General features: G+C 45.5%; 1 protein-coding gene across 1 annotated transcript in view; it reads right to left on the bottom strand.

Annotated features, from left to right (window-relative positions):
- LOC139376882 (cyclic AMP-dependent transcription factor ATF-6 alpha-like) overlaps window positions 1-12739 on the bottom strand; it is a 46401-nt gene extending 33662 nt beyond the window's left edge. The window contains exons 1-7 of the mRNA XM_071119857.1: window positions 12517-12739; window positions 12129-12229; window positions 11916-11982; window positions 6682-6761; window positions 6490-6577; window positions 5920-6114; window positions 3290-3496 (exon numbers count right to left, since the gene is read on the bottom strand). Of these exons, the coding sequence (XP_070975958.1) occupies window positions 3290-3496; window positions 5920-6114; window positions 6490-6577; window positions 6682-6761; window positions 11916-11982; window positions 12129-12229; window positions 12517-12613 (835 nt within the window). The 5' untranslated portion in view covers window positions 12614-12739. The remainder of the gene's footprint in view (window positions 1-3289; window positions 3497-5919; window positions 6115-6489; window positions 6578-6681; window positions 6762-11915; window positions 11983-12128; window positions 12230-12516) is intronic.
- Between the last annotated feature and the right edge of the window lie 1512 nt (window positions 12740-14251).

Raw genomic sequence — 14251 nt, 5'->3', positions numbered from 1 at the left:
TAATGACAGCCCAGCTGTCTTCATCAGGCTACAATGACAGCCAAACTGTCTGCATCAGGCTACAATGACAGCCAAGCTGTCTTCATCAGGCTATAATGACAGCCAAGCTGTCTTCATCAGGGTATAATGACAGCCAAGCTGTCTTCATCAGGCTACAATGACAGCCAAGCTGTCTTCATCAGGCTACAATGACAGCCAAGCTGTCTTCATCAGGCTATAATGACAGCCAAGCTGTCTTCATCAGGGTATAATGACAGCCAAGCTGTCTTCATCAGGCTTTAGTGACAGCCAAGCTGTCTTCATCAGGCTTTAGTGACAGCCAAGCTGTCTTCATCAGGCTTTAGTGACAGCCAAGCTGTCTTCATCAGGCTTTAGTGACAGCCAAGCTGTCTTCATCAGGCTTTAGTGACAGCCAAGCTGTCTTCATCAGGTTATAATGGCAGCCAAGCTGTCTTCATCAGGTTATAATGGCAACCAAGCTGTCTTCATCAGGTTATAATGGCAGCCAAGCTGTCTTCATCAGGTTATAATGGCAGCAAAGCTGTCTTCATCAGGTTATAATGGCAGCCAAGCTGTCTTCATCAGGCTATAATGACTGCCAAGCTGTCTTCATCAGGCTATAATGACTAACACTGCGGGTCACTAGTTTATATAGTTTGGAAGGACACACAGGTGTCTGTAGTTATGGCTGGGTGTGCCTTGATGTCATTGGCTGATTTACAGATATAAATATAGCATGTAAAAAGCATGAATGGATAACATATGATCATAAATACAGTTTTGCTACAAAGGCCTACAAACATTTACAATGAATAGCAAAATCACAAGTATGGCTTCAGATCAAGTCTACGGTGGCTTGCGAAAGTATTCACACCCTTGGCATTTTTCTTATTTTGTTGCCTTACAACCTGGAATTAAATTTGATTTTAGGGGGTTTGTATCAGTTGATTTTCACAACATGCCTACCACTATGAAGATGCAAAATATGTTTTATTGTGAAACAAACAAGAAATAAGACAAAAAAACTGAAAACTTGAGCGTGCATAACTATCCACCTCCCCCCAAAGTCAATACTTTGTAGAGACACTTTTTGCAACAATTACAGCTGCAAGCCTCTTGGGATTTGTCTCTATAAGCTTGGCACATCCTGCCAATGGGATTTTTGGCCATTCTTCAAGGCAAAACTGCTCCAGCTCCTTCAAGTTGGATGGGTTCTGCTGTGTACAGCAATCTTTAAGTCATACCACAAATTGACAATTGGATTGAGGTCTGTGCTTTGACTAGGCCATTCCAAGACATTACATGTTTCCCTTTAAACCACGAGTGTTGCTTTAGCAAGATGCTATGTCCCAGTCTCAAATCTCTAGAAGACTGAAACAGGTTTCCCTTAAGAATTTCAGATGATTTAGCACCATCATTCTTTCAATTCTGACCAGTTTCCCAGTCCCTGATGATGAAAAACATCCCCACAGCATGATGCTGCCACGAACATGCTTCACTGTGGCGGTTTTTTTGTACCTTTATTTAACTAGGCAGTTAAGAACAAATCCTTATTTTCAATGACGGCTTTGGAACAGTGGGTTAATTGCCTTGTTCAGAGGCAGGACGACAGATGTTTACCTTGTCAGCTCGGGGATTCGATCTTGCAACCTTTCGGTTACTAGTCCAAAGCTTTCACCACTAGGCTATCTGCTGTTCTCGTGGTGATGAGAGGTGTTGTGTTTGCACCAGACATAGCATTTTCCTTGATGGCCAAAAAGCTAAATTCTTGTCTCATCTGACCAGAGTACCTTCTTCCATATGTTTGGGGAGTCTCCCACATGCCTTTTGGTGAACACCAAACGCATTTGCTTATGTTTTTCTGACCATTCTTCCGTAAAGCCCAGCTCTGTGGAGTGTACAGCTTAAAGTGGTCCTATGGACAGATACTCCAATCTCCGCTGTGGAGCTTTTCAGCTCCTTCAGGGTTATCTTTGGTCTCTTTGTTGCCTCTCTGTTTAATGCCCTCCCTGCCTGGTCTGTGAGTTTTAGTGGGCGGATCTCTCTTGGCAGGTTTGTTGTGGTGCCATATTCTTTCCATTTTTTTATAATGGATTTAATGGTGCTCCGTGGGATGTTCAAAGTTTCTGATATTTTTTTATAACGCAACCCTGATCTGTACTTCTCCACTGTCACGTTCTGACCTTTATTTCCTTTGTTTTTGTATTTAGTTAGTATGGTCAGGGCGTGAGTTGGGTGGGCAGTCTATGTTTGATTTTCTATGATTTGGGGATTTCTATGTTTCGGCCTAGTATGGTTCTCAATCAGAGGCAGGTGTCATTAGTTGTCTCTGATTGAGAATCATACTTAGGTAGCCTGGGTTGCACTGTTTGTTTGTGGGTGATTGTCTATGTTAGTTGCTTGTGTCAACACAGTCCTTGGGATAGCTTCACGGTCTTTATTTGTTTATTGTTTTTGTATTCCGTGTTCAGTTCTTTCTTTAATTAAACATTCAACATGGACACTTACCACGCCGCATTTTGGTCCTCTGATCCTTCTTGCCTCTCCTCTTCAGATGAAGAGGAGGAAGACCGTGACATCCACAACGTTGTCCCTGACCTTCATCAATTTGGACTATTTTGTGTATGTCCATTATATGAAATCCAAATAAAAATCCATTTAAATTAGAGGTTGTAATGCAACAAAATAGAAAAATGCCAAGGGGGTGAATACTTTTGCAAGGCACTGTATGTTGAGACCGAAGGGAACAATGGTCTTTAAATTAAAGATCCAGGCAGCGTTTTGTTATGACAATAACTTGTCTCTTCTCAACACATATTATAAGCTGCAAAACATAAATCTTATAAATATTGAACTTAGCAAACACATAAGGACCGACCCCACCCCTCTACCCCCTAAATGTTCCATCCGTGAGACACTCCCCCAGGTAAGTGTTACCACAGTAAAAAGACAGGTGCTCAATTTCTGTCTGTCTGACCACCCTCAGGGCCTATTGGTTTTAAAGATGCCTTGCCCTCCTAAATACCAACCACCTCCACTCCTCCCACCTCTCTCCAGATGTCTGGATGGACACTGGGCAGACCCCAGCATGTCCTCTATTTTTGTGAGATTGAGCACCTAAGAAGACTGGGGTAAGATGTTACTTTAGGCTAGATGTTTCTGCACTGTGTGCCTTTAATCTGAGGGAATAAATCATGGAATAAGACAGAACACAATGCTGAAGGCTCTTCTCCAAAAAGGTCAAGAGGGAAAGCAGACATGCTATACGGAGGTCAGATGCATTTCAAACATACCTCAGTGTCCACAGCTGTGTTGTGATAGGTCATTGCCATGGGATGGGTGGGGCCAGAAACAGCAGTGGTCCCCATGGTAACATGATGGGGTACAATTGGCATGGTGAACACCTGGTTGGTGACAGCGAGAAGGGGAGGGGCTGGGGAAGCGATCTGGGGTCCAATCAACAGTCTCGGCTGGAGATGCATCGTGGGAACTGCTGCTGACAAAGACCAGATACAGTTAAGAAAGAGGTCAACCATTCTGTCTGTTTTAGCCTTGTCCTAAACCTGGATGTTAGCCATCTCTGAATAATTCATGAGGCATAACAGAGTCAGAAGAGTTGGCTAAAGATCATCCTATGTCCCTCTGGGGTGTCCTTCACTCAGCGTACATCACTGTAACATAACTAATTGAATACAGTCAGTCTACATCACTGTAACATAACTGACTGAACAGTCAGAGTAGCCAGCATCCTTAGAGTTGAGGAACATGTACAATAGCTCTTCACAATGTTCATCTCACTGATCAATCCTGGGTTCAGATAGAATTTGTTTTCTTTCTAATCCAGACTGTAGTCTTTTTTTCTCATCCGCGATCACTAAGGATGTCAGGTCACCTGTATGGGATACTGACCCCCCATAAACAGATCCATCCCACTCCCTGCCCAGAGTCAGACTCTTGTTTAGTGCTGAGAGCCTGTCCCTCCCGCAGACACCTTCAGCAGTCCTCCAAGGATCCATTATCAAACATATAAAGCCCTGTCACAGTCCCCTTCAAAGCCCTGTCACAGTCCCCTTCAAAGCCCTGTCACAGTCACCTTCAAAGCCCTGTCACAGTCCCCTTCAAAGCCCTGCCACAGTCCCCTTCAAAGCCCTGCTACAGTCCCCTTCAAAGCCCTGTCACAGTCCCCTTCAAAGCCCTGTCACAGTCCCCTTCAAATCCCTGCCACAGTCCCCTTCAAAGCCCTGCCACAGTCCCCTTCAAAGCCCTGCCACAGTCCCCTTCAAAGCCCTGCCACAGTCCCCTTCAAAGCCCTGTCACAGTCCCCTTCAAAGCCCTGCCACAGTCCCCTTCAAAGCCCTGTCACAGTCCCCTTCAAAGCCCTGTCACAGTCACCTTCAAAGCCCTGTCACAGTCCCCTTCAAAGCCCTGTCACAGTCCCCTTCAAAGCCCTGCCACAGTCCCCTTCAAAGCCCTGTCACAGTCCCCTTCAAAGCCCTGCCACAGTCCCCTTCAAAGCCCTGCCACAGTCCCCTTCAAAGCCCTGTCACAGTCATCTTCAAAGCCCTGCCAGTCACCTTCAAATCCCTGTCACAGTGACCTTCAAAGCCCTGCCAGTCACCTTCAAATCCCTGGGCCTCCTGAAGTCTAATGTAGTGTATTAGGGGCCTGCAGAGGAAAACCCTCCCATGCTAATTACACTGTAATAATACAAGTAGACCTAAGATCCTACTGAGGTTAAAGGCTTTTAGTCTGGCGACTAATGGGCCATGACCCTGCTGCCTCAGAGAGAACTCAAGAGAGAATTATAGACAAAAGAGCAGATCTGATTGGTCAAAAGACCAATTAGTTGAAAAAATATCAGAATTGGGTTGCCTGTGTAAACGCAGCCTCAGATGGATGTACTGTATCTGTTTGATCATTGGTATATAAATGAGAGGTTATGACGGGTGTAGTTGATATGAGTGTGCTCTGTGCTGATGTTCATGAAATATACGTTTTAAAACAACAATATTTCTAGTGGTTTTTAGAGTCTGTCCTCGAGGATCCTGCATGGTATGCACTGGTCATACACTGGACATTGTGTTACATTTGAGGTAGTCTTGGCTGAGTCCCTAACAACCGGATGTTCCGAATTCAGAGGAAATAGAAAGAGAGCCTGTGACATAACTTCCGCTTTTGGATGTTAAAAAAGCAAAACTCCTCTACATTTACTGGATTGGTTGAACAGTGCAGAAGATAACCTCCCCCAATGTTTTTTTTTGTTCTTGTATGTAGGGGATCTAGTTTCAGGCGTTTATTTTGCTGCTACTTTACATTTGAGGAGAAGCCAGTAGCTTTCTTTGCACAGTAGCCACTGTTTTGAGGACACCTTGTGGTCAATAACAACAGGTGCAGTCACAGGAGTTACAAATACACATTCTATTTTTCATTTTGTTCACAGGTTGTTTCAGCTTTTCATTACCTTGCAAATACCATTATGTACTGTAACAAGGCAACAGTAAACCCGTCAACCCCTACAAATGATTCAAAATCTAATTTGCGGCAGAGTTTATAGGTCCTTATGGGGAACCTTTCTGTCATGAAAAAATGCATTTTTGTGCAACATTACATGACGGTAGCTCAAACGTCAAACGGGGTAAGAGATATGCTTGTTCAAAGTTTGGAATTCCAGATGATTACTATAGCAAGACGCATCATTCACCCAAGTTTTGTCAAAATCGGGCCCCCCCCCCCCGAGGAAGCCATATAACCTGAATTACTTCAGTGAATAAGACCCACCAATATAAAGGGGCATTCGTCACAACAAAACTGTGCAGAACACTATTCAAACCTCTCAAAATAATAGTAGACATACAAAATATTATTTCATTGCAAGATAACACAAGAGTAAAGTTAAAGTATGAAAGTTCAGATTCTCACCAGTAGAGGGTACAGTAGCATGCACAGTCACGTGCGGTGGATCCTTGATCACTGAGACCACAGTCTGCAGGCCAACGGGCTGGATGACAATGGTCCTGGTTTTGAGAAGAGGGGCCAAGGGTTGGGTGAGGAGGACAGAGGGGGGAAGTTTGGGCTGAATGGACACCCTCTGGTTTGGGTGGGCGGGTCGCTTGGCTGGTGGGAAAAGAGTAAGAGAATAAGTGTTTTTGTATATATATATATTTTTAACCATTATTTAACTAGGCAAGTCAGTTAAAAACACATTTTTATTTACAATGACGGCCTACCCCGGCCAAACCCGGACGACGCTGGGCCAATTGTGCGCCGCCCTATGGGACTCCCAATCACGGCCAGATGTGATTCAGCCTGGATTTGAACCAGGGACTGTAGTGTCGCCTCTTGCACTGAGATGCAGTGCCTTAGACCACTGCGCCACTCGGGAGCCCCCGAGGGGTGAACTATGATACAACTAATCAGACACTTTCAATTATTTTTTTGAATAATAAATATCCACCATATTGTGACATGTACATCAAAGAGACGTTTCACCTCTGGGAGATGGGCTGACTCGCTTGTGTATTTTCTTTTCAGGAGACAACGTAGTCGGTAAAGGCTGCATAGACACATCATCTTCCTGCTGGTACGCATCGGCAGGGACAAGACAGAAGTTAGTGAGAGTAGTCAGTACTTAGCCTACTATTTACACATAGGGGGAGAGTGTTGAGCGAATTGAAATCTTACTTTCAGGGATAGTGGTGACAGTGAGGAGGTATCACTAACTGCAGATCCAGATGATAGGGAGGACCGAGGCACTCCTACATCTGCCAACAAAACAATTAGAACTCAATTCAATTGACAAGCAGGGGCATCACATTGCCGATCCTCTTTCACGTCCTGTGTGATTGACCTTACAACACAGTCTTTGGGCCTCACAGGTGCAGCCTTCCCACGCCCAAGACAGCCACCTAATGTCTACTGACTAGGGCAGGGATGGGCCCTTTTGTAGGGCAGGGATGGGCTCCACACACACACAAAAAACTGTTGGTTGTACATTTTTCTGCTGTTATGTCAGTCACTGACAGTCACTCAAATAGCTCATGTCAGCTAACATTTTTTAGATTGCTAAATTAATCTAGCCAGGTATCTAAACTTGTAGTAATCATGGACAAATTAGCAACCGGAGAGCCCAATTGATTATGTTAGTCAGATATCGTATAAAAAAATTGGTACAGTATGTGCGGGTAGATGCAGACAAACGCATTCCCTTGGGGGAGGGAAACAGTACATAACTGTTATGTCTTGTGGGTTTCATAACCACATCTTTATAACAATTCAATAACGATGAGACGGGAGACAGGAATCAGTCCCACCATTTATCTACAACGTGCAGTTCTTAACACACAACCCCCATGATGCTCTGCGGCACAACCCCAATATGCCACATCTCCTCCCCTCCTACTTAAATTGTTCCCATTATGAACAGCATTCCTGAGAAGATGACTGTGAGCCCCTAGGCGGCGACTACTGGGTCAGGGTGTCACGGAGTCAGAGTTCTGGACCACTCTTGACTGACTGGGGGTTCGGTCGGTGTTGCATTACTCAACATGAACTGATGCAGGCGAAGACTTGCGTGCAATGTGTTCCTGTAGGATAGCAGGATGCTGTTCAAGCATTGGTGCAGTGTCCCTTGACCTTGAGACACTTTTAAGGCATGTTTCATGGTCTGTATGAATCTCTCCGCCAGCCCATTAGTTGATGGATGTTACCTGATGAGTTCGCCATTCACCTTGGGAACGTGGCACTTTCTTGGGACAGGAGCTGCGGTCCGTTGTCGCTAACGAGTTGGAGTGGCGATCCGAACCGTCTAAACACTTCTCCAAGCTTCTCGATTGTCTTCTCTGCCCTAGTAGATCTCATGATGGTGGGCCACACGAGTGGCGCAGCGGTATAAGGCACGGCATCACAGTGCTAGAGGCATCACTACAGACCCGGATTCGATCCCAGGCTATGTAGCAGCCGGCCGCGACCGGGAGACACATGAGGCGGCTCACAATTGTTAGGGAAGAGTTGGGCCGGCCAGGATGTCCTTGTCCCATCCCCCTCTAGCGACTCCTTGTGGCAGCCCGGGTGCATGCACGCTGACTTTGGTCGCCAGTTGTACTGTGTTTCCTCCGACGCATTGGTGCGGCTGGCTTCCGGGTTAAGCGAGTAGTGTGTCAAGAAGCAGTGGAGGACACATGGCTCTCGAGATTCGCCTCTCCTGAGTCTGTACGGGAGTTGCAGCGATGGGACAAGACAGTATATCATGAAATTGGGGAGAAAGTAAAAAATATAATAAAAAATCAAAAATCTCATGATGGCAACCTCTGGCCACTTGCTATGAGCATCCACGTCCACAAGAAGCATAGTCTTCGAATGAACCTGCGAATTCTATGTGTATGCATTACCATGCCTCCTCCGGCCAATCCCACAGATGAAGAGGTGCAAGTTAAGGTACCTTGTGAACCTTCTGACATGAGGAACATATTTTCGCTTTCACCTCAATGCTTCCATCCAATCCAGGCCACCAGAAGTAGCTTGTGTGATTTCATTCATGCAAACCACAATGACCTGAGTGTAGCTGATAGAACACTGGTTTCCACAGCGATGGTGGAATGATAACTCTCCTCCGTCACAGCAGACAACCGGACTGTACTGACAGCTCAGTTGTCCTGGAAAGGTAAGGTTTCAGTTCCGTAGCAACTCCTGCAACTTTAACTTTGATGATAATGTCCATCACTTCAGGTAACACCGGGTAATTTCTGGTGTTTCTCCGCACTTGTGTTGAAGTGACTGGTGTGTTTTCCACTTGTCTGAAGTAGAATATGTCCACTTGGTGTGACTCTAGCTTGACCACAGGTTGTGGTAACCTGGAAAGTACATCTGCATTCTGCATTGCAGTGCAGTTCTGCAGTGCAGACTTGCGGTACTTGATGTCCTAGGTGTGTGCTGACAACAACAAAGCCCCCCTTTGCATTCTGCTTGCAGCAAGTGAACGAATCCCACTCAAGATCTGATCTATCGTCCTCTGGAACAGTGCTGGTGCACTTGGGATTCCAAACGGTAGACGACAGAACCTGGAGAGCCACAGCGGTGTGTCACAGCGGTCAGCAGCTCCATTGACTTTCATCCACATGCATCTGCAAATAGGCTTGGCAGAGGTCAATGTCCTGAACTTTTGACCCCAGCTAAACCCACGAAAAGGTTGTTGATGTGTGGTATCGGATACTGCTCAGTGAACAACACAGGGTTAACTGTGACTTTAAAATGTATGTCTAAGTAGCATATTTATTTAAGTAGTTTTTTATAATTATCTGTTGCAAGTACTGATGTTCCTGTTTAACTGCAAATATTAAATGTCTGCCAGTATTAAATGTCTGCCAGCGTTGAATGTTATGGTTAAAGTTTGATGCCAGACTGGATTTGAGGACACACTTGGGCGTTGGGTCTCCACGAGCCACCAGGACAGCTTCAATGCGCCTTCGCCTAGATTCTACAAGTGTCTGGAACTCTACTGGAGGGATGTGACGCCATTCTTTGGTGAGAAATTCCATAATTTGGTGTTTTGTTGGTGGTGCTGGAAAATGCTGTCTCAGGTGCCACTCCAGAATCTCCCATAAGTGTTCAGTTGGGTTGAGATCTGGCGATTGCGCCACACACACACACACACACACACACACACACACACACACACACACACACACACACACACACACACACACACACACACACACACACACACACACACACACACACACACACACACACACACACACACACACACACACACACACACACACACACACTTTAAACACCCTATGCTCCTTTGAGACACTTCTTTCAGTCACTGAGATCTCTACTTCTAGTCTTGTAGCCAAAATAATGGGCAACTGGGCATTTTTATGCATGATGGGATGTTAATTGCTTAATTACCTCAGGAACCACACCTTCCTTCAATATACTTTGTATCCCTCATTTACTCAGGTGTTTCATTTATTTAGGCAGTTACCTGCATCTATGACACTGTGTGATTCTGTAGCAGCCTATATTGTGACTTCCTACAAGCCTCTCAGGCTGGTGTTTACAGAACATTTGGTGCAGTGTGATTAATATATAAGGGCCTTCTCAGAGACATTTTCTTTGCTTCGGCTCTGGATGTGTTCTCCCTGAAATCTTACTATAAACCGGATAGATTGTTTTATTTATACACTGCTCAAAAAAATAAAGGGAACACTTAAACAACACAATGTAACTCCAAGTCAATCACACTTCTGTGAAATCAAACTGTCCACTTAGGAAGCAACACTGATTGACAATACATTTCACATGCTGTTGTGCAAATGGAATAGACAACAGGTGGAAATTATAGGCAATTAGCAAGACACCCCCAATAAAGGAGTGGTTCTGCAGGTGGTGACCAGACCACTTCTCAGTTCCTATGCTTCCTGGCTGATGTTTTGGTCAATTTTGAATGCTGGCGGTGCTTTCACTCTAGTGGTAGCATGAGACGGAGTCTACAACCCACACAAGTGGCTCAGGTAGTGCAGCTCATCCAGGATGGCACATCAATGCGAGCTGTGGCAAGAAGGTTTGCTGTGTCTGTCAGCGTAGTGTCCAGAGCATGGAGGGGCTACCAGGAGACAGGCCAGTACATCAGGAGACGTGGAGGAGGCCGTAGGAGGGCAACAACCCAGCAGCAGGACCGCTACCTCAGGAGGAGCACTGCCAGAGCACTGCCAGAGCCCTGAAAAAATGACCTCCAGCAGGCCACAAATGTGCATGTGTCTGCTCAAACGGTCAGAAAAAGACTCCATGAGTGTGGTATGAGGGCCCGAGGTCCACAGGTGGGGGTTGGGCTTAAAAGCCTGTTTGGCATTTGCCAAAGAACACCAAGATTGGCAAATTCGCCACTGGCGCCCTGTGCTCTTCACAGATGAAAGCAGGTTCACACTGAGCACATGTGACAGACATGACAGTCTGGAGACGCCGTGGAGAACGTTCTGCTGCCTGCAACATCCTCCAGCATGACCGGTTTGGCGGTGGGTCAGTCATGGTGTGGGGTGGCATTTCTTTGGGAGGCCGCACAGCCCTCCATATACTCGCCGAAGGTAGCCTGACTGCCATTAGGTACCAAGATGAGATCCTCAGACCCTTTGTGAGACCATATGCTGGTGCGGTTGGCCCTGGGTTCCTCCTAATGCAAGACAATGCTAGACCTCATGTGGCTGGAGTGTGTCAGCAGTTCCTGCAAGAGGAAGGCATTGATGCTATGGACTGGTCCGCCCGTTCCCCAGACCTGAATCCAATTGAGCACATCTGGGACATCATGTCTCGCTCCATCCACCAACGCCACGTTGCACCACAGACTGTCCAGGAGTTGGCGGATGCTTTAGTCCAGGTCTGGGAGAATATCCCTCAGGAGACCATCCCCCACCTCATCAGGAGCATGCCCAGGCGTTGTAGGGAGGTCATACAGGCACGTGGAGGCCAGACACACTCCTGAGCCTCATTTTGACTTGTTTTAAGGACATTACATCAAAGTTGGATCAGCCTATAGTGTGGTTTTCCACTTTAATTTTGAGTGTGACTCCAAATCCAGACCTACATGGGTTGATAAATTTGATTTCCATTGATAATTTTTGTGTGATATTGTTGTCAGCACATTCAACTATGTAAAGAAAGAAAAAAGTATTTAATAAGAATATTTCATTCATTCAGATCTAGGATGTGTTATTTTAGTGTTCCCTCTCCTTTCTATTCACCAGAAAATCCCCTTTACAGTGTGGGTGTGTGTTTCCTGTATGAGATTTGAATCTATTACCAGGAAGACACAGGGTTCTAGTAGTGTTTCTGACGGTTGGCTACACTCAGCCTACTTTGCCTTGGCTTGGCTGTTATAGTTAAACTGAAAGTGATGCAATCCTGGTGATTTTTACCTGTGCAGCAACTGTCAGTATCTCCACTGGCGAAGGATCTCCATTGTAACAGATTAATGTCATTCACCTAAGAAACATGCAGTCTGTTAGCTGTCACTTTCAGTCACTAAGATTGACTGTAGGTTAGGCAGCTACTATTACCAACAATTTTAGATGTAGCCTAGTAGGATAATAACACATAGCATTAAATAGCGGGGTAATGTGGTGTAATACCTCTTGTTGCAGTGTTGTTTCATTAGGTGGTGTGAACTCAAATTCTTGAAGCAGTTCTTCTGCATCACTTAGGTTTTCAAGTTCTTTAAACAGGTTGATGTCTGTAACAATGTTGCAAGCGGGAACAGATCAGTGAAAGAATCCAACGTATCTATTCTAATACATTACGCCTGTAAAAATGTTGCAAGAGACCAGTGAGTTTCCAAAGTAGCTTCAATACATAAAAAAATAGTTAGGGGGAAAGTTGCTTATTGACACTCAGTCAAAACAAGTACTGCTGCCCCTGAGCATTAAAACGTATGTTATATTCAATATATCCAGACAGTCAATGAAGTTGCACGTTGTGTTTACAAAACAGCTATTATTATATAATAAGAATCGCACTTACCCCATTCGCCATCATGATCAATGCAAATATCGGCTAAATCGCTGTCAAATAGCCCATATTGTGGATGACTGTCTAAATCCAAAGGTAACGCTGCCATTTCTAATGTTAGAAATTGTCAAAAGAGTCACAACAAAGTGTTCACATTTCCTAGTTTGCCGTCAACTCTCCACTATAAATACCATAAATAAATAAATAAATAAATACACGTCCTGCTATTAGTACGGAACCCGCGATGGGACATTTACAAAACATGACAGTTCCCAGCCGGTCTCGCCTGCTAGTGATAAAGGTTATTTGAACTAGTAGCCGCACACTGAGGCAAACATCTACATGACATGTCTGGAGATCTGCTTCTTCAAAATGCCAATGCATTATGATATGGGGGGCATAAAATGCTAATAATAATCATTCCAATGAATAATGTAAGCAGCAGAAATACTGGTAAGACAGACAGAAATATAGAGAAAGGTATTCTGAAAGAGAAATACTTATTTCAAATCAAATGAAATGTTATTTGTCACATAGGTGCGGTAGCAGAGAGAACAGTCTATGACTAGGGTGGCTGGAGTCTTTGACTGTCGGAGGCCAAGCAGTTGCTATACCAGGCAGTGATGCAACCCGTCAGGACGCTCTCGATGATACAGCTGTAAAATCATTTGAGGATCTGAGGACCCATGCCAAATCTTCTCAGTCTCCTGAGGGGGAATAGGTTTGTCGTGCCCTCTTCACGACTGCCTTGGTGTGCTTGGACCATTTTAGTTTCTTGGTGATGTGGACGCCAAGGAACTTGAAGCTCTCAACCCTCTCCACTACAGCCCCATCGATGAGAATGGGGGCGTGCTCGGTCCTCTTTTTCCTGTAGTCCACAATCATCTCCTTTGTCTTGATCACGTTGAGGGAGTTGTTGTCCTTGCACCACATGGTCAGGTCTCTGACCTCCTCCCTATAGCCTGTCTCATTGTCGTCGGTGATCAGGCCTACCACTGTTGTGTCATCAGAAAATGTAATGATGGTGTTGGAGTTGTGCCTGGCCGTGCAGTCATGAGTGAACAGGGAGTGCAGGAGGGGACTGAGCACACCCCCCTGAGGGGCCCCCGTGATGTGGATCAGCGTGGCGGATGTGTTGTTACCTACCCTTAACACCTGGGGGCGGCCCGTCAGGAAGTCTAGGATCCTGCTGCAGAGGGAGGTGTTTAGTCCCAGGGTCCTTAGCTTGGTGATGAGCTTTGAGGGCACTATGGTGTTGAACTCTGAGCTGTAGTCAATGAATAGCATTCTCACATAGGTGTTCCTTTTGTCCAGGTGGGAAACGGCAGTGCAATAGAGATTGCATCATCTGTGGATCTGTTGGTGCGGTATGCAAATTGGAGTGGGTCTAGGGTTTCTGGGAAAATGGTGTTGATGTGAGCCATGACCAGCCTTTCAAAGCATTTCATGGCTACAGACGTGAGTGCTACGGGTTGGTAGTTATTTAGGCAGGTTACCTTAGTGTTCTTGGGCACAGAGACTATGGTGGTCTGCTTGAAACATGTTGGTATTACAGACTCAGACAGGGAGAGGTTGAAAAAGTCAGTGATGACACTTGCTAGTTGGTCAGCGCATGTTCGGAGTACACGTCCGGCCTTGTGAATGTTGACCTGTTTGAAGGTCTTACTCACATCGGCTGTGGAGAGCGTGATCACACAGTCATCCGGAACAGTTGGTGCTCTCTTGCATGTTTCAGTGTTACTTAACT

The sequence above is a fragment of the Oncorhynchus clarkii genome, chromosome 20 (genome assembly GCF_045791955.1).
Source record: "Oncorhynchus clarkii lewisi isolate Uvic-CL-2024 chromosome 20, UVic_Ocla_1.0, whole genome shotgun sequence".
NCBI classification, from domain to species: Eukaryota; Metazoa; Chordata; class Actinopteri; order Salmoniformes; family Salmonidae; genus Oncorhynchus; species Oncorhynchus clarkii.
The sequence above is the reverse complement of the archived record's forward strand: the minus strand, read 5'-3'. Positions and strand labels throughout refer to the sequence as shown.